The sequence below is a fragment of the Bos indicus x Bos taurus genome, chromosome 4, assembly GCF_003369695.1.
Source record: "Bos indicus x Bos taurus breed Angus x Brahman F1 hybrid chromosome 4, Bos_hybrid_MaternalHap_v2.0, whole genome shotgun sequence".
In the NCBI taxonomy this organism is placed as follows: domain Eukaryota; kingdom Metazoa; phylum Chordata; class Mammalia; order Artiodactyla; family Bovidae; genus Bos; species Bos indicus x Bos taurus.
Window position 1 is genome coordinate 31,805,651 of NC_040079.1, and position 22,142 is coordinate 31,827,792.

At 38.6% G+C, this 22,142-nt stretch overlaps 1 protein-coding gene across 4 annotated transcripts in view; it reads right to left on the minus strand.

The window, feature by feature from the left end:
- The window catches only part of ASB15 (ankyrin repeat and SOCS box containing 15), a 46,014-nt gene extending 24,818 nt beyond the window's left edge, over window positions 1-21,196 (minus strand). Inside the window, exons 1-2 of one of the 4 annotated variants that reach the window (XM_027539113.1) lie at window positions 21,088-21,196; window positions 2,104-2,172 (exon numbers count right to left, since the gene is read on the minus strand). Coding sequence is in view for 2 of the 4 variants with exons in the window: in XM_027539111.1 (XP_027394912.1) it covers window positions 7,738-7,761 (24 nt within the window). In the remaining 2 variants the exon portion in view is untranslated. Of the gene's footprint in view, window positions 1-2,103; window positions 2,173-7,737; window positions 8,794-21,087 lie in introns of those variants that run through there. The other 3 variants (XM_027539112.1, XM_027539111.1, XM_027539114.1) reach the window with 3 other exon arrangements.
- Between the last annotated feature and the right edge of the window lie 946 nt (window positions 21,197-22,142).

Genomic DNA, 22,142 nt, shown 5'->3' on the forward strand with positions numbered 1-22,142 from the left:
GTAGCTGATATATGAAATAATTGGGACAATCCTATTGGAAAGTTAGCCTTTTCACTTCAGGCACTGGTTAATCCTGCTTTGGCCACCTGATAAGAAGAGCCAACTCATTAGAAAAGACCCTGATGCTGGGAAAGATTGAAGGCAGGAGGAGAAGGAGACAACAAAGGATAGGATGGTTGGATGGCATCACCAACTCAACAGACATGAGTTTGAGCAAGCTCCAGGAGATGGTGAAGAACAGAGAAGCCTGGTAGGCTATAGTCCATGGGGTCACAAAGAGTCCGACGTGACTGAGTGACTGAACAAAACAAATCTTGCTTAGAGTCAGGAACATGTTTGATGAAAGCAATGGATTCTCTCTCCAGAGGGATGTATGTCACTCAAAAGTTTGCATAAAATTGTAGGGCATTTATGGGGTTCTCTGAAGCCCATTCTTGTGTCTCAGTTAAAGAACTACTAAATTAAGGATTTCCAAATGCATTATTCAGAGACCAGGAATTATTAGTTTACTTTCAGAATGGACTGAGTGAAATCCTAGATTTAGATAGTGGGAAAGAATAACTTTGGTAATCATAAAAATAGTGGTTATAATAATAGTGAGGGCTTGCTTTATTTCCAGCTCCATGTAAAGCACTTTGCCTATGCTGCCTTGCTTTAAATCCTCCAGTTCTACTTTCTAGGTATTAGAGATTCATCATGCAAAAGTGAAAACTTAGACTTCCTGAGGTTAAGAGGCCCACCCATTGTCACAGAGCTGATAAGTAGAGTCTGGACAGAGAATGGTACCTTCATTTTAATGTCTTTCCAGAGCTGCAGGGAAAAAACCCACAGTCTGTTGTCCTTAAAAGAAAGCACTCTGATCTTGTCAGCCAGCTCTTGATGACAATAACTTCCAAAAATAAAACATAGCTTCTAGGGACACATGAATCTTTATCGTCGACTCTGTGCAATAAGGCTCTGTGTTGCTTAGGGGGGCTGTGGTGTCCTAAACTTGCTTTCACTCTGTGTTCTTTTCTTGGAGTCTAAACATTCCTGTCTAAAAAATTGGATCAACATTCCATTTGGTGCCTGCCTGAAGTGGCCGGGGGTTGGGACAATGGTACAGGATATGAGGCACAGGTGAACATGGGTATATGATGCCTCTTGGCACTGAATTCTCTAAACCACCCTCAATCCTCAAAACAGGCTTCTCCTCTACTGTTGATAAGTTTGTGAGGCCTCTCAGGCCTTCCCCTGAACCATGGGAGCTCCCAGAACATGGGCTCAAGGTATTTTCCTTTTACTGGGACCAGAGCCAACATAACTTTGTCCCCTGTGAACTGTCTGGTTGGCTTGTTTCCAATTACATTAAGTCTTCACCCCTCACTCACATGCTCTGTCTGGGGCATAAAAAACTGAAACCATCTCTGTGGGTCCTAAACAGGGCTGGCCTTAAGAGTTCCCAGAGTAGACAGGTGCTTCCATGATGCAAGGAAGGTTCATAAATATCACCCTGCCCCAGCACCTGTCACATCAGTGCAATTCTGTTACATCACTGAGCAATTCTGTCCTTTGTGGCTTATTGTTCCATCTTCCAGTTTCCCCTTTTAAAGCGCCAGGAGCACCATACTGGCCCCCAGTGTAGAACCAGGATATCTTGGAATAGTTGCTGAGGGTTGAATGGGATGGGGAAGATGGTAAACGATCTAAGACTGAATCTTGGTGGCTTCCCTGATGGCTCAGACAGTAAAGAAAATCTGCCTGCAAAGCAGGAGACCTGAGTTTGATTCTTGGATCTGGAAGATCTCCTAAAGAAGGGAATGGCAAGTTATCCAGTATTCTTGCCTGGAGTATTCCATGGACAGAGAAGCCTGGCAGGCTGCTGACCATGGGGTTGCAAAGAGTTGGACACAACTGAGCAACTAACACTTTCACTTTCATTAAGACTGAATCTAGTGGGAGGTAACAGGAGGGGATAAGAAAAGGGCAATACAGTAAAATTTGTTTCTTTTTTTATACAGGGCTAGCCCAGTTCCAAATGCTCTGAGGTTCTGCTGTTTGAAACAGGGGCGTGGGGGCAGTGGGTAGGGGCAGTGCTGATACTCTGAGGACGTTTTCTTTTACCTTGAAACTGCTATGGTCCCAGAGAAAATCATCTACTGGAGATTCCAGAGAGAATCATCAGGATTCGTCCTATGAGAAGAGTAGCTTTAGTTAAAAGGCATTTTCACATTTTGGTTTTGTGAAGATTTCACAGTTAGTGTATGCAAAACAATACTCATTTTCATTTTTCTGCACTTTGACCATTCACTTGTGTAACTCTGAAGACATACAGAAATAAAAATAAATAAAATGTTGCAACAGTTTTGTTTTTTATTTGGTAGCTACACGTTTGCTTCTTCAGAATCCTGTAGTACAAAGTGGCAAATCAGCTTTATTAGGCTCATTTCAGCAACAGAGTCAATGAGTCCCCAAGAGATTTCAGGAGGAGGTAAAACTGTCAGAATTAGTTTCTAACACACAGACACAAGTAACTTCTATCTACAAATAATAAGTTACAGCCATTCCCTCTTCAAAATATTTGTCTTTTAGAGAGAAATCCTATGGATGACAAGGAGACATAGACCAGTCCAAACAGCATTTTTCTTAACAGCACAGCTAGTTCTGATAAAACACACACACACACACACACACCCCTTAGTCCAGATGAAAGCTACTTTTATGTTGCCTTAAAATGTCTTCAGGGTTTCCCTAGTGGTAAAGAATACGCTGGCCGTGCTGGGTAGGCTACAGTCCATGGGGTTGCCAAAGAGTCAGACACAACTCAATGACTGAACAGCAACAAAATGCCTTCAACATTTTAGAAATGACATAAAAAGCCAAAATAGATATATTTTTCTCTAGACACTAAATATGATATCTGGTATGTAGTAAGAATTCACTATGTATTTGCTGAATGAGTAAAAAATGGAATGATCAAATACACACTCTTAAAATTAGCCAAAGGATAGATTAAGCTTGTGTTTTTTCTCCATGTCACACATATGTTTTTGCCAAGTTCACTTCCAATTTCAGGACTGCACTAACTTAGGCTTAATTTATAGGTGAATACACTATGATAAAGCCTGTCATACTGGTTTTATCTCTAGTTCCATATTACAACATTAGACAATTTTACTCTGTAATATTGATTTCCAAGGCAATTTCAATTGTGACAGATGGAAGAAGATGGCATACTACCTTTTGAAAGTGATGCAGAGTAGGAGGGAGCTATAGGTTTACAATTATGTGGATTTCCAGAGAAATATAAACAGAGAATGGATAAGAATAGAGCAGGTATGGCCTGTGAAGAGGCAAATTATTCATAGATGTGTCCTTATCACAAGCTGGCATGATACCTTGATCCTTTTAAAGACTCACCCTTTTATCTGTAATTCTAAGAGAGATTCAGAGATGTGGAAAAAGATTTGTATGTGAAAATGTTCATCGCAGGCGTAGTTGAACAGCCAAATCATTAGAAATAATATAAAATGTCCAACGAGAGGGAATTTGTAGAAGATATTATTGTGCAGTCAAGCTATGGAAAACTATACAGCTATTAACAGTCATATCCTTGAAGAATATTTAATACTATAGATAAGGTATCATATAAGAGAATGAGGTTCATGTAATCAGATATGACCAGACACTTTGAGGGAACTAAGACTGACTTTATCGAGCCAAATCTTACAAAGTCTTCCAGAAAACAGGCTGGTATCTGGTTCACAGGGTGACCCTTACAGGTGGTAAGATAGGTCACTTCCTGGTAGGCCAGACTTTGTGAGGTCGAGAAGAGAGAAAATTGCCCTCATTTATAGTAAAGCAGAGAAGGAGGATCCACACGATGAGGGAGATCTGGGTTTGATCCCTGGGTTGGAAAGATCCCCTGGAGAAGGGAAAGGCTAACCACTCTATTATTCTGGCCTGGAGAATTCCATGGACTGTATAGTCCATGGGGTCGCAAAGAGTTGGACATGACTGAGCCACTTTCACTTCACTTAATACTTAGTAGAGAAGAAGGAGCAGAAGTCTGAAAGACTGATCCATGTACATGAGTCATCCAAGCAAAGGTTTCATCACCTAAGTTATTGTGCCATCTGCATGAGACCAAATTTATTTTGCACTAATCAGTGAGTGGCAGCTCCTGGGGACAGTGAAGCCAGTTACAGATTATAAAATAGCTGCACTCTATTTATACAATTTTATTACACAGTTGAGGTGTAGGGTGAGTAAAATCTTCTGATTACATTATTAGCCACAATAACAATAAAAATAATATCTTTAGACCTTAATAAAAAATGTTCATATATACGCATATATGTACTTGTACATATACAAAAACATATATTGTTATTGTTGTTTAGTCAATAAATTGTGTCTGACTCTTTGCAACCCCATGGACTATAGCCTGACAGGTTCCTCTGTCCATGGGATTTCCCAGGCAAGAATAATGGAGTGAGTTGTCATTTCTTCCTTCGGGGGATCTTCCTGATCCAGGGATGGAACCTGCATCTTCTTCATTGCAGGCAGATTCTTTTACCACTGAGCCACCAGGGAAGCCCAAATACATATATACATACGCATATATTCTCTCTCTGAAAATATTTATTCCTGAAAGGTTTCACTGATCAGGGCAGACGTTCTTGTTTGCGCCCATGCATGCTCGGATGCCCAGTCATGTCCGATTTTTGTGACCTCAGGGACTGTGGTCTGTTTGGTGCTCATCAAATCCTTTTCTATTCAAAACACAAACGAGTCATTGCATTTCTTCATATGTTATTTTGAAATCATATACAGGCTTTTGGTTTCTTTCTGCTGGAGACAGTAGTTGAATTTGCCTTCCTGGCTTAGCTGCCTTATTAGCTGTGTCTGACATGTAGCAAGTAGTCATGAAACATTACCTGTTACCTGTTATTATTCTGTGACTGAACCCCTCTGGAACAAGGAAGTCGAATTCTAAAGATTGTCTGGTGGTTTGAGCTCTAATCCTTATCTTAAACAGGTTCTCTGGCACACTCATTATTTTGTTTCCGGGGCTTCCCTGGTGGCTTAGATGGTAAAGTGTCTGCCTGCAATGCAGAAGACCTGGGTTTGATCCCTGGGTCAGGAAAATCCCCTAGAGAGGGAAATGGCAACCCACTCCAGTATTCTTGCCTGGAAAATCCCATCAGGCTCTCATGAGGAGCCTGATAGGTTACAGTCCATGGAGTCGCAAAAATCAGACACGATTAAGCGACTTCACTTTCTTCTGTCTTTTCTTTTCTCTAGAATCACCAGACTTCAGAGCTGAAGACCATTAGGTAAGCCCCACTTGTAAATTCCATTTACAGATGCTGTCTAGAAATTGTCCAGCCTCAGCTTGAAAAGCAAAGTAGCAGGCAGATTACTATACCCCACACAACCCTTCATCTTTGGCCAGCTTTAACAATTAGAAAATATATTGAACTAGAATCCATCTCCTCAAATCAGTATTCTATACTCCTAGTTCTATTTTTCAGAGGCACGCTGAGAAAATATTTGTTCTCTGCCACATGAGAGGCCTCAGGAAGGCTGTCAGTCTGCACTGAGCCTTCTCCGCCCAGGTCTGGACAACTGTTCCTCCCGTGAACAGTTTACCTCCCTCCACCATGTTGATGGCTTTCCTGTAAACACACTCATTTATCCATCTCTTTCAAAAAGCAGCTGTGGACCATGGACTCTGAAGGCAACACAACAGCTACAGTCACACCAACACAACATTAAGTGACTGTGACCACTTCCCTTTTGCTGGACACTGAAGAGGTGTTAATTTAACCCATGTTCAGATGAATTTGGGGCTCTCATGTTACAGACTTGATTTGGATTCCTGTTGCCCTAAATTCTACATGTCACTTTTTCCATCCACATTATTGCTGCACAATTCTGTGCAAGACTCTTTATTTAGTCCTATTACATTTACTTCTTTCTTTTGGATTTGACCTTTATTTCAGTCAGCTAAAAGAAAATGCATTTTCTATCCTCCAAGTATCAGTGTTCTATTTGCAAGTCTTCTGTGTCTACCTGCTTCATTAGTAATGATAAATGTTGAAAAGAAACTGGCGTGGGACAGAGACCTTCAGGTTGACGTTGATCTATTATTTAGCACTCTTCAAGAAAGGCTGTTTATCCATTTACAAATCCTCCCAAAGACACCACATCTAGTATTAATGTCTCCTTTTTGATAACAAGACCGTCGTCAAGAGATGCTGTCAAATATCTTATTGAAATACAGATACATTGTATCTACTACGTTCTCTTTCTCCACTGAGACAAAAAAAGCAAATGAGGAACACTGACTCACTAGTTCTCAATAATTATTATTAATTTTTCTTAGGAATTTCAGACCATCCTATTTGCTTATTCAAATATATTCAATATCTGCTATATTTCAGGCACACTGCTAGACATCAGACAATAGGATCCATGCCCTAAGAAGTTTGCTGCCTTTAAATAATGCATTCTCCCCAGAAACAACACCAATATCTGCCCTTCCTTCAATGGTTTAGCAGAGAGTTAAGCACACAGGAAGTCCTCAATAAATATTTGTTTTATCAAATTTAATAATTATTATAGGTAACATCTATTAAGTGCCTATCTGTGACATGCATTACGCTAAGTATGCTAAATAGATTATAACTCCCATTTTACAGATGAGGAAACTGAGGCACACAATGGTTAGGTAATTTGTCCAAGCCTGAATATCTGCTGAGTGATGGAGATGATGTAGATGTGAACTGAGGTGTCTGACATTAGAGGTCACACAGCTTGACCCTTGTACTGTAACTGATAACTCAGCTACTGGGAATTAATACCAAAGGATCATATTCCTATAACCCAAATATTCATAAGCCTCAGAAAAAATTTTCTAATGAGTTTAAGCAAGCAACTAGCAAACTACCAAACAACTCTAGTAAAACTATAAATATTTTAGGTATATTTTCATTTCAAAACAAGGTATTCCCATTAAAAACAACAAAGTGTAGAATTACGATATTTTATGACAATTATACAATGTTCTCAGCAAAAAATGTGTTAAACAAAGTGTTCTCTGTGCACACTGCTGCTGTTTCCTAGGAACCATTTTATTTTAGATGTAGAATGTTCCTTAGAAATTATCTGTTCACTGAAGAACCAGATGAGTGATGGTCTCAGACAAGTTCTAAGGACTTTCCAGCCTCCAGACGCTATGATTGAACTTCCAGAAGTGAATTTACAATTCTACTGAGTCCCTTTGTTTTCCATCTGACTAAAAGAATTTAAAGGAATTTTTAATCTGAATATAAATTTTTTAAATTTAATTCATTTTTTTGTTATAAGTGATTTTAAAAAGCCTTGAGAGAAGTTTAATTATTCACAAAAATCATTTAATTTTTTCTCAGAAACCAAAGCTAGCAAAGACACTCCACAGTGTATACATTGATACTTATAAGCATATTCATTCTTGATCTGCTTTACTCATGATACTATTTTTTATCAAGTTTAATAATTATGCAATTGAGTTACTATTCTGTAAACAAACAAAACAACCCTGGCTTTATTCTATAATTAAAAACGCCATTGACAAGCAAACCCACAAGTGATCAATCAGAAAGAAGGTAAGGAGAAGTGATCACAATATGTTTCCATCTCTTCAACATATTCCTAATACTAAACTACTGAAGCTAGTTGATCAGGTACAGACCGAATATTTCATAATCTCACCTTTTGGAATGATCGTCTTGTCATTCTTATCCAGGGCCTTGCCTTCCTAAATCAGAGGAAGTGCCCTGGAGCCAATGTGTTCCTCTGTGTATCTAAAATTAAGTACCCAGTTGGTGGCTAAATTAAGCTCTGACCTTGTACAACTGAAACATGAGCGATTCCTGGCACGCAGTGAAGCGTTACCCACCACTTCTCTGGACCCTCATCACAAGAAGCACACGGCCACAGAGGTATAATAAGATTATCCAGATCCTCATTGGTTCAAAGAGCTCTCATGAAAACAAACGACCTGCCAACCCAGGGTCCTTGATGAAGGAACAAAGCAAAACCAGCTAAGTAAAATTTAAAAATATTTTAAAATCAGTGGTTCAGGAAACAAACCTGTGACTCTCTGTGTCTGCAGACTCCAGTCCACTTTTAGTCAGTTTTAACACACATTATTTCTCATTCTTCATCTTTCAGACTCATGTCAAATCTCATTAAATACAATCTTCTTGTTGTAGGAATCTACTGGTTTTGATTTGATTTGCATTTCAAAGCTGCCAGTCTGATACACAGATGGGGATATGATATGCAATGACATCTAATCTGACCAAAAATTTTAATGTCAAGTTATAAAACATATAAAGTGAGCAGCAGAGGTAAAGCAAGCAGAAAATTATTTTAATCAGGAAGAGTTGTTTGTTTTCTATTAAAAAAATAAAGCTTAGGGTTTCACTGATTTTCTAATGAAAATAATCTGCCTTAAGTTTGTTTTGACATGGGTATCCTTGGATTAACTCAGTCACTGTCAGCACTCACAAAGCCATCTGGCTTCTGTCCCCACCACTCGACTAAAACAACTCGTCTCAAGGGTCTCATTGACCTGCTAGTGTCTAAGGTTGATGGACACTTTTTGGTTCTTATTTTTCAGGCCCTCTATTGGACTTACTGCTCTTACTCCCTCCCTTTTTTCCTGGAACTCTCTACTCCCTAGGCTTCGGGGAGTACTATATGCATTGGTTTTTCTTTGTATCTGATTTTTCCATGTGTCACTCTGTACTTAATGTTAAGGAATAAACACATGGACTGTAGTGGATTTATCAGGTTTATTTCAAAATGTGGGAAACCGTAAATGTGAAATCAGAGGTTCTACCTTCTCTTTGTGATTAAAAAAAAAAGGCTATATTTCTGTCAGCCTTGGAACAAACCCCATGAAATATTTTGTATTTATGCCATTATTACCATGTCTTGAAATAATCAAGGTTGAAGGCTAGAATACTATGCATGTTTTATAGTTATTAATCTGATTTGGAATTTTTCAATGAAGCATTCTTATAAAAAGCAAGCAGCATTGTGAAACTCTTTTTATTGACCTTTTCTTAACTTACGATACTTAAAAATTTATATCAAGGATAAGAAAAATCTATACTCAACATTTAAAAATGTGATTTGGTACATTTCAGGGACTTTTCTGCTCTTATATGAATAAATTTATGCCCATTTTATGCATTTATATAATGATTACTGTGGATCTAGTTATGTTGCACAATATTAAAAATAATGCTTAATATAATAGAAAAAAACAGAGTGTATCAAATCAATGAAAATATGCTACTGATGACACAGATCTATGAACAAGTCTTGCCTTACCACTTACTCCGTCACCTTACGTTTGCTATTTAAAGGCTCTGAGATTCAGTTTATTCATCTGTAATATGGGGGTAATAATAATCAAAACCATAATAATAACAAATAATAACACAATGACCTTGGCACTCACCATTTTTACGAGATTTATTCCTCAAGTAGCTAATCATCTATACCCACACAGTAAAGCAGGCTTTGAGTAATTCAAGTATTTAAGAAAATGAGCTTTTCATAATGGTAATAAGCAGGCTTTGAGTAATTCAAGTACTTAAGAAAATGAGCTTTTCATAATGGTAATAATCACTTCCACATTTGCTTGTTTTGGAAATTGACTTTTCCTGCTGGTTTTCTCAAATGGAAACAAAGAACCTTGCACCCCTGTTTTGTAGATTAGGGTGAGTTTCAGTGAGGGCTATGATCAGGCAGTGAAGGGCTACTGAATATTATCATTGTTCTGAGAAGGTACATACAATGATACCAACATCCAAATACGTGTCCTTTCTATCTATATATAGCAAGAAATGCATGTCCTGTGTCAAGATGCTAATTCTAGCAACTGACACCAGGAGGCTTAGGTGGAAATGGTTGTAACACATTATTAAAGAGACTGTCCCTGGAACTCGGGGGCCGGGAGGTTTGGGCAGCACTGCACGGTGAACTCCCAGGGAGTTAGGTGGCTTCCTGGCCTTCTTGTTTAACACACGAACTGCTGCCACACTTCTCACTTGCCCACAGGTACTCTGTGTTCCTGAAAACAGGTGCAGGGCTTGTGGGCCTTCGACTGTGACTTTTAACATACCACTCTTGCTATGATAAGCCATATAATGCCATCTACCCCACAAGGCCATTACCATATTCCCTTTCAATACATCCCCTTATTCATAAAAGCCTATCAGAGCACAGCTTTATCTTTGCCTCCTGAGCAAAATGGGGTTGTCCACACATCTTGGAGAACGCTCCTTTGTTCTGCTCTTTTATTTTGTAATTTAGTGAGTGGTACTGTGTACCTCACTTGGTTTAATTTTTACTTTAGGATAGTTCAGATTTTCTTCTCCTCCTTCCTCCCTTTCTACACGTGTTCATTAGTTTGGTCTTGGGGGCTGTTATTAAAAAACAAATGCACCTTTTATTTCAGTTGGGTATAAAACAGAGGAGAAAAATGTGAGAAAAGTATGCTTTTTATTTTAGTGTGCTTCCTAGTACTTTGATAATTGGTTGTTTGCATTTGTTGTGCTTTCTATTGTTGTTGTTTTTTTCCCCCAGACTGAGAAACAACTAAACCTGAGTCAAATGTATTAGCATTGCCTTTCATCAGTAGCACTGATGTCACAGGCCCCTGGGAGAACCTGCATTGTTGACATCACTGTCATTTTGTTTCCACGCGGAGGGACAAAGGTAAGTGACGAGAAGGTAGTTTTTAGTAAGATAGTGCTGTGGACAGCACACTGAACTAATGATGGGCAAAAAGCGGGAGTATTCTGTACTGGCTCTCAGTTATACTTACCACTTCATCAACAGTGTCTGGTAAAGAGTTTGCCACGTAGAAAGCACACATCAAACATGTGCTAAATGTTCTGCCAAACACTGGTGACTTATTACTGTCTAACACCGGGTTAGCAGTTACTTCCTGTCTCACTTAACTAAAGGCTGATTCAGTTAAAACTTCAGCTGAATTTTAAGAAAGCGATTTGATCTTTCTTTCTTTTTTTTTAGAACAAAGCTCTTAATTTTCAACATCACGAGAGACATTTCAAGTGCATCGAAGAGAAAGAACTCTAAATTAAAATAAGGCAGGGAATCTCTATTTTAGCCTCAGATCTGTCCGTATCTTTGTGAATTAAGGCAGATCACTGAAATGCTTGTGCTTTAGTTCCCACCTGTGTAAACACTGCTCTCACTACTCCCCACCGCTATGAGAATAAAACAAGAGCATAATTATGGAAATTCCTTGAAAAATAGTAATCACTGTACAGACACAGTATGTACTGACAGTATCATGCTTCTGGGATATAAAATGAACATAAGGCAACTGTCCCATTCGGTCGTCTGTGCTATAAATGCAGACATTTTAGTATATGCAGAAGGCGGTGCTGGGCCACTCAAAGCATGCACACCAAGATGGGTGGGACACACAGCTCTAGTCCTGAACAAGTTTACCATCTTGCAGAGGAAAATAAGTGGAAAAGAGGCCCAAATTTGGTAAGAGAGATAAGACATAAGTAGGCTACAGAAGAGAGGGTCAGAGAACAAAAGACTCATACAGATACACATTTGAGTTTTACAAAGAGAGATCAGTTTTACATTAATGGAAAATCAAAGTATTTGGAGTCCTTTTCTTCTAAGCTTTTCTGATTCTAACCTCTTGCTATGCTATGCTGTAACTTCAGTCGTGTCCGACTCTGTGTGACCCCATAGATGGCAGCCACCAGGCTCCCCCGTCCCTGGGATTCTCCAGGCAAGAACACTGGAGTGGGTTGCCATTTCCTTCTCCAATGCATGAAAGTGAAAAGTGAAAGTGAAGTCGCTCAGTCGTGTCCGACTCTTAGCGACCCCATGGACTGCAACCTACCAGGCTCCTCTGTCCATGGGATTTTCCAGGCAAGAGTACTGGAGTGGGGTGCCATTCTAACCTCTTACATATCCTAAATTGATAGTGACTTAAGGCAAGGAGACTCTCACTATTCTTAGTATCTTTTTATATCAATTGAACATAATCATAATCAAGACTGTATAACAGAGCTTCATATTGACAACCAAAGTAAAATTTGAATTGTTGAAAATTCAGTATCCTGTTCTTTCTCAAAAGAATCACACTTGTTGTTATGTTTTGATTTTTTTTGAAGTTGCTAGTGTATGATGTTTCCCTAATTAATAGCTAATTATGAAAAAGCATTTTGACATTACCTGTTATGGAAAAATTATAAGAATTTGATGAATAAAATTTACCATGTTAAAAATTTAAAATTTCGACATAAATTCATTACCATTAAGAGATACATTAATACCCCATTTGCATTCAGATCTTTTATGTTTTACATATCAAAATTGACTTACCATTTTGTTCAAACAATTTCAATATAAAAGTTAAGCTTAGTGATTCTTTCAGGAAACTAGAAAAATGTGATTATTTCTGCTAGACTTAGATTTACCTCCAGTAAATAGTGTCAATCCAAGAATAAAACACTCCGATTTTTCCAAAATGGAATGTCTACTACCATACATTATATGCAGCTTAGCTGTAACTTGATTTCAGGATTTAATATGCAATTACAATACAAATAAGGCACATTTTCACATTTCCTTCACTGGGGCTATAATTCAAAAATGTTAAAATCAAGTTGAGTTTTGAGGTTTGGTGAAAATATTTGGATGCAGTTTGGAATGTCTGGGTAATTCGCCAATCCTGAAGATCTGGACCATCCAGTGTCAGGTAAGTGAATACTTTCTAGGGGCTTTCTTTTCTGGGTACTCAGGATACAGGAGGGCTTCCCAGATGGCTCAGTGGTAAAGAATCTGGCTGCAATGCAGGAGATGCAGGAGACATGGGTTTGATCCCTGGAGTCAGGAAAATCTCCTGGAGAAGGACATGGCAACCCACTCCAGTATTCCTGCCTGGGAAATCCCATGGACAGAAGAGCCTGCCAGTCCATGGAGTTGCAAAGAGTTGAATGCAGCTGAGCGATTGAGCACAGGATACAGGAAAGAGCATAACATTTCACCAGCTAATATAAAGGTATTTTGCTCTGTTTGAAGGTAAAATTTACAGATTTTTGTCTTAGATTTGATGTCAGATGTACGAGGTGGAGAAAGATGGAGCCTAAACTACCGGAAGGATAGGGTTGCCATCAACTGAGATGGAAAAGGTCCCCAAAAGAGCAGTTTAAAGAGGAAGAACAGGAGTTCAGCGTGGATCATGTAAAGCATGAAGTACCTGTTAAAATCCAAGCAAGAGGAAAGGTTAAGGGGGCAGGTGAATGTGAGTCCACATTTAGGCAGGGGAGTCTGAGCTGGAAAAACAAATTGGTGATACATAAAGCCATGAGGTTGGATAAATTCACCAAATGAATACACAAAGGCATAAAAATACAGGCATTCAAGGGATTAGCCTTGTGCTAACCAAAGTCTCAGGATAGAACAGAATGCAAGCTAGGGGAAGAAAAATATTTGCAGCAGGAGAGAGCAATTAACTGTATCAAATTCTGTTGCCAGGCCAAGTAAGATGAGGACTAAGAACTGATCATGGGACTCAGCAAACTGTCGGTTTGTCTTCTATTCCAGAATCATCTCCCTAACTGACTGCATTTCAGAGGTTTTCCATCTTTTCCCCCCTCTGTCCTTCTTCTCAGTATAAAGAATAAAGACACAAGATTCTTATGTCTAGGGGCTTTTACGACCCACATACAATTTCCTTAAATTTAGGGACATTACTTTCTTTACTTAGGCTGTTTCTCTCTGAGAAAAATCTCTCAGCTCATTTTGTTTGTCTCACTTTGTGAAAAAGGGCCATTGATCTATTAAAATCAGTTCTTTTAAAGTTTATATCAGCAGCTACTTGAGGATTAAAAGGATGTCAAAAAGCAGAAACTGAAGTAGAATTGAAAACTGTTGTATTATACTTTGGTAGAAAAATCATCAAACACAGGAGAAGCAAGTGGTCGAGGTGAACATCAGGACTGTGCCATGGTGACTGCCATGCGAGAGGATTTCCTAGGCTTCTTAGAATTTTGCTGTGCTTCACGGCCCTTACTTCCAGCTTGTCCTGAGAACTCACTTTCCATATCGCTTCCTGTGCTATCAGATTATCAGAAAGGAAAGTTCTGAGATTCTTTGAAATGGGTCAGTCTCTTACTTCTTGGGATCCTCTTTTTCTCAGCTGAAATATTGAAATTAGGCCTGGAACTACACGAGCTTGAATTTCTCTTTTAAGAATCTGCAATGCTATCATTTCATCTTCTATAGCCTGAATATTTTACTTTTAAAGTTTCAGATTCTGCTAAAGTATTTTTGTTTGTGATGTGTGCCATCTCTTTGTCTTCTATCTAAATCAGATTTTAAAAGGCTAATTAATTTTTAAATAAGATTTACATTGATTTCTTTCACAGTCCTAAGTTATTATTTCTGAGTAACCTAGATGACATGTATCCTCTTTGAACAGCGCTACACTCATTTATTCACTAGGCATGGGTTTATTTGCTATTATGTGCCTGGTACACTGATAATATTAAACAAGGCCATTTTTAGTATCAGTTAATGGAGTAGATAAAGAGATGACCAAAAGAAGGTGATAATTAGCTTCCAGGAGAGGACAAGAGTGTGTCACAGAGAAGATAAAGGCTCAAGACTTGAAGGATGAGGATTTTTTTTTTTAATAATCTAAAGAAGGGACAAGTATTCAAGGCAGAAAAAAAAAATGCACATTGATCTAAAGGAAAATGCATACATGGGGGTAATTGTGAATCACCTCGATGGACAGGGAGGTCTGGCGTGCTGCAATTCATGGGATCGAAAAGAATTGGACACGACTGAGTTACTGAACTGAACTGATGGGTAATTGCTGGTCACAGAATGCAGTGGGAAGGAAGCCTGCAGTAGACGAGCAGGAGACTTAGGCAGGAGTCATAATATGTAGGATGTTATATACTGAACTAGGGGAATTCAGCATTTTATTTCTTCTTCTAGGGCAGTGGAGATGAGAAAGGGCTTTCTCTCTGGGGTGAACTAGTGTATGTGGTATTATTCACTAGAATCTCAAAGGCTGTGTGTAGGGTCTGAACATTTTGAACATACACTCCCTTTGAATAGTCTAATATAGCCTAGTCTCTCATCCTTCCTTCCACAAAGATGTAAGCTTCAAATGCTGGGGAATGAGTCTATCCTGCAAGCATCTGGGTCTGAGAACTGCCCCGGCAAGAGGAAGCTACAGGAGCATTCCAGGCAGGACAATGCCCTGATCTGATTTCACAATTTATCCTCCCTTTTCTCATTTTGCAGATATTTCACCACTAAAATGGAGATGTAGATTTTGTTCCAAATGAATAGGAGGTGCTCTGTTTGCAAATGGACCTGGAGCACCAGCAGCACAACATACACCTCAGCATTGCCCAGACTGACTGGCAGGAGCAGTCAAAAGGCTCTTTACAGTTTGTTAATCCATTTGCTTTACTTAAAAATGTCATTCATCTTAAATGGTCTGCAGTAATCTTTTGAAAAATACCCACAAAGTCTCGTATTTTTCCCTTCAAATCTGTCAGACATGGGATTGAGAAAAAGACAGGAACTATGAAACTGCAGCCATGAAATTAAAAGACACTTACTCCTTGGAAGGAAAGTTATGACCAACCTAGATAGCATATGCAAAAGCAGAGACATTACTTTGCCAACAAAGGTTTGTCTAGTCAAGGCTATGGTTTTTCCTGTGGTCATGTATGAATGTGAGAGTTGGACTGTGAAGAAGGCTGAGCGCCGAAGAATTGATGCTTTTGAACTGTGGTGTTGGAGAAGACTCTTGAGAGTCCCTTGGACTGCAAGGAGATCCAACCAGTCCATTCTGAAGGAGATCAGCCCTGGGATTTCTTTGGAAGGAATGATGCTAAAGCTGAAACTCCAGTACTTTGGCCACCTCATGCGAAGAGTTGACTCATGGGAAAAGACTCTGATGCTGGGAGGGATTCGGGGCAAGAGGAGAAGGGGACGACAGAGGATGAGATGGCTGGATGGCATCACTGACTCGATGGACATGAGTCTCAGTGAACTCTGGGAGTTGGTGATAGACAGGGAGGCCTGGCGTGCTGCGATTCATGGGGTCGCAAAGAGTCAGACACGACTGAGCGACTGATCTGATCTGATCTGATGAAACATATATGTTGTATTCACAACTAGATTTAAACAGCAATAAAAGAAAATTTTCAGTTTATAAAGTAATTTATTAAATAATTTAAGTAGCAAGTTATATTCATAATTTGATGTATACAACTTTACCGAAAGAGTTCCCCAAAACTTATTTTATGTGTAGTGAAGCTCACAAGTTCTTTAGAACCAAAAACATTTAAAAATTATAAAGATATTAATAACAAAAACACAGTTTTAGGACTTAAGTTGAGCAGAATCTTCTTCTGGTGTTGAGACTAGGTGTTGGAGATTGACTTTTTTATAACCACACAGTTGAATTATCATGTCCTGCCTCCACACTCACACTCTAGCAATGCCATAGGTCGTCAAATAGTAAAGTGGTGATGTTACTTGTTAACGAAATTGTTCACAACATTCTGGTTTTGAATCCAAAGAGTTAGGAAATTAACGGAGCCTTTTTTCTCAACAACTGATAGCCTTCCTTCAGCTTTCCACTATCTAGTGAGACTCTTTCCTTGAAGCGCTGTTTATGTATACACTTTGAGACATAACACCTCCAAGGAGTTGAAGGAAGCCTGTGGCTCACAGATACCAAGTCGCTATTGATTGAATAAAGGCCATTTTCTAAACGGAGGTCAGTTTCAACAAAGCAAGCGGAAGTGGAAACTGCGCGGAAAACAGCGCCACCTAGTGGGAGGAGAGTCACACAAGAAGGCTACTCAGGAATTTGCTTTCAAATTCTGTATTCTGGCTCAGATGGTAAAGAATCTGCCTGCAATGCAGGAGATGTGGGTTCGAGTGCTGGGTTGTGAAGATCCCCTGGAGAAGGAAATGGCAACCCACTCCAGTATTCTTGCCTGGGAAATCCCATGGACAGAGGAGCCTGACGGGCTACAGTCTATGGGGTCATAAAAAGCCGGTCACATCTTAGTGACTAAATAACAACAAATCCTTACAACATTCCTGCAATGTAGGAGGAAGGAAGACTTTTAAGGAGGAAGCAAGACTTAGGGGGCTAAGTAAATTGCCCAGGTTTGCATGGCTACTAGGGGCAGAGCTACAGTTTTAACACAGTCAGGCTGGCCCACGTGCTGGAGGGCTCCCAGGACTGTGACTGAGGGTGTGTGTGTGTGTGCACCCAAGCTCTTATGTGGAATCACTGCCCTCTCCATTCCCATACTGGAGCAAGAGATGTCATTCAGTGACTGCACTAGAGTAGCCCCTGCTCAAGTGGCCCAAAGCAGAGGCAAGCTCAGAGCTATCCCTGTACCCAGCAAGTTCGATCCCAGCAAGTTCGATTGTACTGTAATTGCTTTGTTCAGTAATTCAAGCAACTCAACCAAATAGCCAAACCAAATTCTTACCAAGCACTGCAGTGGAGACCCGAGGGTTGCCATGCCCCTCAAGTCTTCCCCGGCTCCCCTAGCTCAACTTGCTTGCTCTCTGATCAGGCTCTGTACATTCTTCCCTCTGGGTCGTACTCACTCTGTGACCTGTCTCAAAGGCCCTCAGTGCCACTCCCGATTTCTGCCTGCAGAGCAGAGGTTCTGCTCTTTTAAGACCCAGCCTAAATCTTCGCTCTTCATTTCTATGAAGTTCTAACCCTGTCAGAGCCCATCTGTTTTTCTCTTTTATTTTCTGATGATGTATTTTTTGTTTGCCTTGAATTATAATCATTTATGTACATTTCTTACATCAGCTGTTATTTGGAAACTCTGAGGACAGAGAATATAACACATGGGATTTGAACAAAACGGGTGTTCAATAAATCTGAATTGAATTGAAGGCCTGGGGACCTAAACAGCAGCCAGGGAAACCTGCAGCTTCACCATATGCTTAAGGTTCTCACTTAAACTAAATGTCTAACTACGAAATTTGTCGGGAAAGACAGCTGGGAGTCTCAAGGCAAATCCACAATGCATTGCTAAACATAATAGATTTGTTTTTAATAAAGACCTTGTAAATAATTTAATTAGTGTGATTTGCCATAATTAACTCAGCTTCCAAGAGCTGAATGAGTTATAGATTTGCAAAGCCCTTGGTATCAGGGAAGTTACAAACCAGTTCTGAATTGATTTTAAACTTCTATTTTGACTACGATTACCTTTTTGGCCCTCAGGCTAAAGCCAGGTAGGGTTAAATAGAAGAAAACAAATAGAAAAGCCATTCAGAGTATTTTTGAACATATTTATGGAGGATTTATTTTGCATAAAAATGAATTGGTAATAAAAAAGAATTCAGAGAACATAACTATTATAACCTCTTCAGTGAGTACATAGCAATGTAGAAATTTAACAGTAGATATTCATTTAAAAAATAAACTTAAGATCCTTATTCTTCAATCCTAGCTAAGAAGATATTTTTCATCTAAGATTTTTCCTAATTAAGCTTTGAAATTATCAAAGAAAACATGCTGTTACTATGGAATCAATGTACTCAAATATAATTGGTAAAATAAACATGACCTACATTTTTATATATTGTATAACATCTATTATTAACACTGTTACTTGATTCTTAATTTTTATATATAAAATACATCATATATAAATTGTGTTACCATAGATTTACACTAAGGAAAACAAAAATTGTATTTTTCAGAAAGGAAATAAGAGGAATTAGAATTTATAAAGTTTCCAGATGACAGTGATTCAGTTGTCCACAAGAAGGAGGGAAGATTATAGGATAGAAAATTCTAACCAGGCAAACAAATTTGACTGAGAAAGGAAAGGGTGAGGCACTGCAAGAAATTCCTGGGCTTCACAGTGATCTCTTTAACGAGCTCATATATTAAAAGGGCCTGTATAAAAGATGACAAAGGCCCCTATAATATGGATAAATATAAAGACTGGTGCTAATAATGTTAAAAGCTAAAGCCTCAAATTAACTGAGATGGCATGAATGAAGGAATGATTGAACACGTACTAAAACTACAGAATTTTTTTTAACAGTTTAACAGTTTATTAAAGAGAAAGAAGTAGAAGCAGGAAAGAATAGTATGTTCACAGTTTTGTTGTTGTTTAGTTGCTAAGTGGTGTCCGACTCTTTGCAACCCCATGGACTGTAGCCTGGCAGGCTCCTCTGTCCATGGGATTTCCCAGGCAATACTGGAGTGGGTTGCCATTTCCTTCTCCAGGGGATCTTCACAACCCAGCACTCGAACCCACATCTCCTGCATTGACAGGCGGATTCTTTACCACTGAACCTATGTTCACAAATTAGGTAAATGGCGAATATTAAAATGACAGGTATCCAGGCTGAGGCAAGTTATTTCCTGTAGACTGAAGAACAGTTAGTTCTGATCAAAGAACTACTTTTAGTAAAGTCTGAACAAGACAAGAGAATTAAAAAAGGCATTAGGAAGCTTTGGAAGGGAAAGTGCCATGATTTTTTTAAACTGATGCAAAAATATAAGCAGATAGTTTGTGAGCAGTTAGGTCTAGATTATCCAGGATGGATTGTGAATAACTTTTATCATTTGAACTTTATTTTACTATTCATATATCCATTTCTTCATTCAATATTTTAATAGCAGTTTCTATGTCCAAATTATATGTGCTTGGCATATGTATAACTGAATCACTGCTGAACATCAGAAATTCCTGACACATATAATGAACCAGCATAAATTCAGATGAGATTTGATAATAACCTATAGGGGAAAAAAAGAAGTGGCTAAAGGATTAAATCTGCCAAACAATAAATGACAGGGGTAAACATTACATACGGATTAGCAGCAATGGAGGTCAGGGCAGGATGCCCCCAAATATGCCACTTGGACATGCTGATTATTTTGAATTAAAGTCACTCAAGAAACAGCTGGTGTGAGGAGGACCTTCTGACTCTCTTTTGCTCCCTTGAAAGTAGGAAATAAATCTCCCCTGTGAAAGGAAACTTCTCTGAACCAGAAGGCAAAGAGACATCCTGATCTCCAGAGATACAAAGGAAGTTCAGGGCCAAGAAGGCTGTATACACAAAATGTGTTACTTCTTTACCAATTTACTACCTCAAATCCAAACTTCTTCCTCTTTTCAATTCTTCACAAATTTATTGTTTCTTTGTCCAAAAGGTATAAAAGCTGCCTGCTTTGGTCACTTATTTGAGTCTATATTTGTATGAACTTCTGTACATACAAAATTATTTCTTTCCCCTGTTAATCTGCCTCCTGTCCATTTAATTATTAGACCAGCCAAAATAACCAAGAGGAGTAAGGAAAAATTTCCCATCCTTGATGGCAGAGAATATTGACAAAATATATTTACTGTAGAAAAAGAAATTTAGGAATTAGGATGACAGAATGGAGTGTTGATATTATATGCTCTGACAACACAGATATGAGACAATTATTTGGGACATAAATTTGGGACAGAAAGGAAGAGAAGGTAAGTAGCAGAAATTGCTTCCTCTGGTGTAGCTGGGAGTAAAATAATAAAAAGTAAATCTGACATACCAAATGTCAAAGTATAAAAATATTTAACATGTGAAGGTGAACACTGAGAAAAGTAATTTTTTTTCCCCTAAAATTGAATAGGAGAGGAAATGCAGAGCAGAGGAGACAAAAAGGAAACCTCATAATTTTATCAATTTTTCCTAGTAGAAAACTGACAGTAAAATTGTCTAGGAAATTGTCTAGGAAAATTGGAAACCAAGAGAGATACATAATAATATTATAAATATAACCATGAAACAAAAACTAAAGTCTTCCTAAATATCTGAAGAACAACATAAAAAATAGAAACAGATTCATAGGAAAAGATAATTTTAAAAACGACAAAAACCAGAACAAACATATCTGTTATTCATTAAATGAAAATGAACTTACCATTGATTAAGGAAAAGAATCAGTTTGACATATTTATGGTGGGTTCTTACCTTTCTCTCCATATTTTTTTTAACGTGTCTTAAATAGAGTGCAAGGGAGCAGGAAGCAAATAGAGTCGGATCTAAATCCAACCAAGTCTTCAAGACTGAAACAGAAAAATAAAGTAAAAGTAAACGAAAATAGGGGCTTCCCTGGTGGCTCAAACGATTAAGAATCTGCCTACAATGCAGGAAATCCAGGTTCAATTCCTGGGTCAGAAGGATCCCCAGGAGAAGGAAACGGCCACCCACTCCAGTATTCTTGCCTGGAGAATTCCATGGTCAGGGGAGCCAGGGTAGGTTACAGTCTATGGGGTTGCAAAGAGTCAGACACGACTGAGTGACTAATACTTTCAAAGTAAACTAAAAGAGTCCTATGGAGGAAAAGGAGACTGTAAGAATTTAAACATGTTATATTTAGCCTGTTCCTGGATAAGAAATGAATTCACTCTTCAAGAAAAAATATTGAAGAGGTACAAGGTACAAGGTCTTCTGATCAAAACACATTAGGTGAAGGAATCAGCTGTCTAGCTGTTTGAATGAACTGCTTGAGTAAATAGAGATTACTAAAAAATAAATAAAAATTAAATAGTGCAGCCTCAGGCCAAAGATGTGTTTGTGAAGAATAGAGAACAGCTTATGCCCAAGCTCCGGAACACTTCTTCAGAGCCTGGATGCATATTTTCCTTCAGCGATCTTTAAGTCTGAAATACTAAAAGTAAAAACAAAATATGGATGGTAAAACAATGGTTCTCAAATCCAAGTTTCTTCCATCACTTATAATTGCTGAGGACTCCCTCAAAGCTTCAGCAATCTATTCATTGATTTAGGTATATTTGCTAGGCACACCTACTCTCTGACTAGCTCTCTAGAAAAATGTAATGGGAAAGTGCAGGTAGTAAAAATCATGCTTTCTGCTCTCAAAATTAGGAAAGAGAAAACAGAAATCAAGCTATTTTTAAGCTGCGTGGTACTAACGTAAGAGTATAAGGAAATCAAGGAAGTGAGAAATTAGCAAGTTAAATAAAGTTAGTGGTGTGCTGGTAATTTTTGTTTGTTTTATTGAT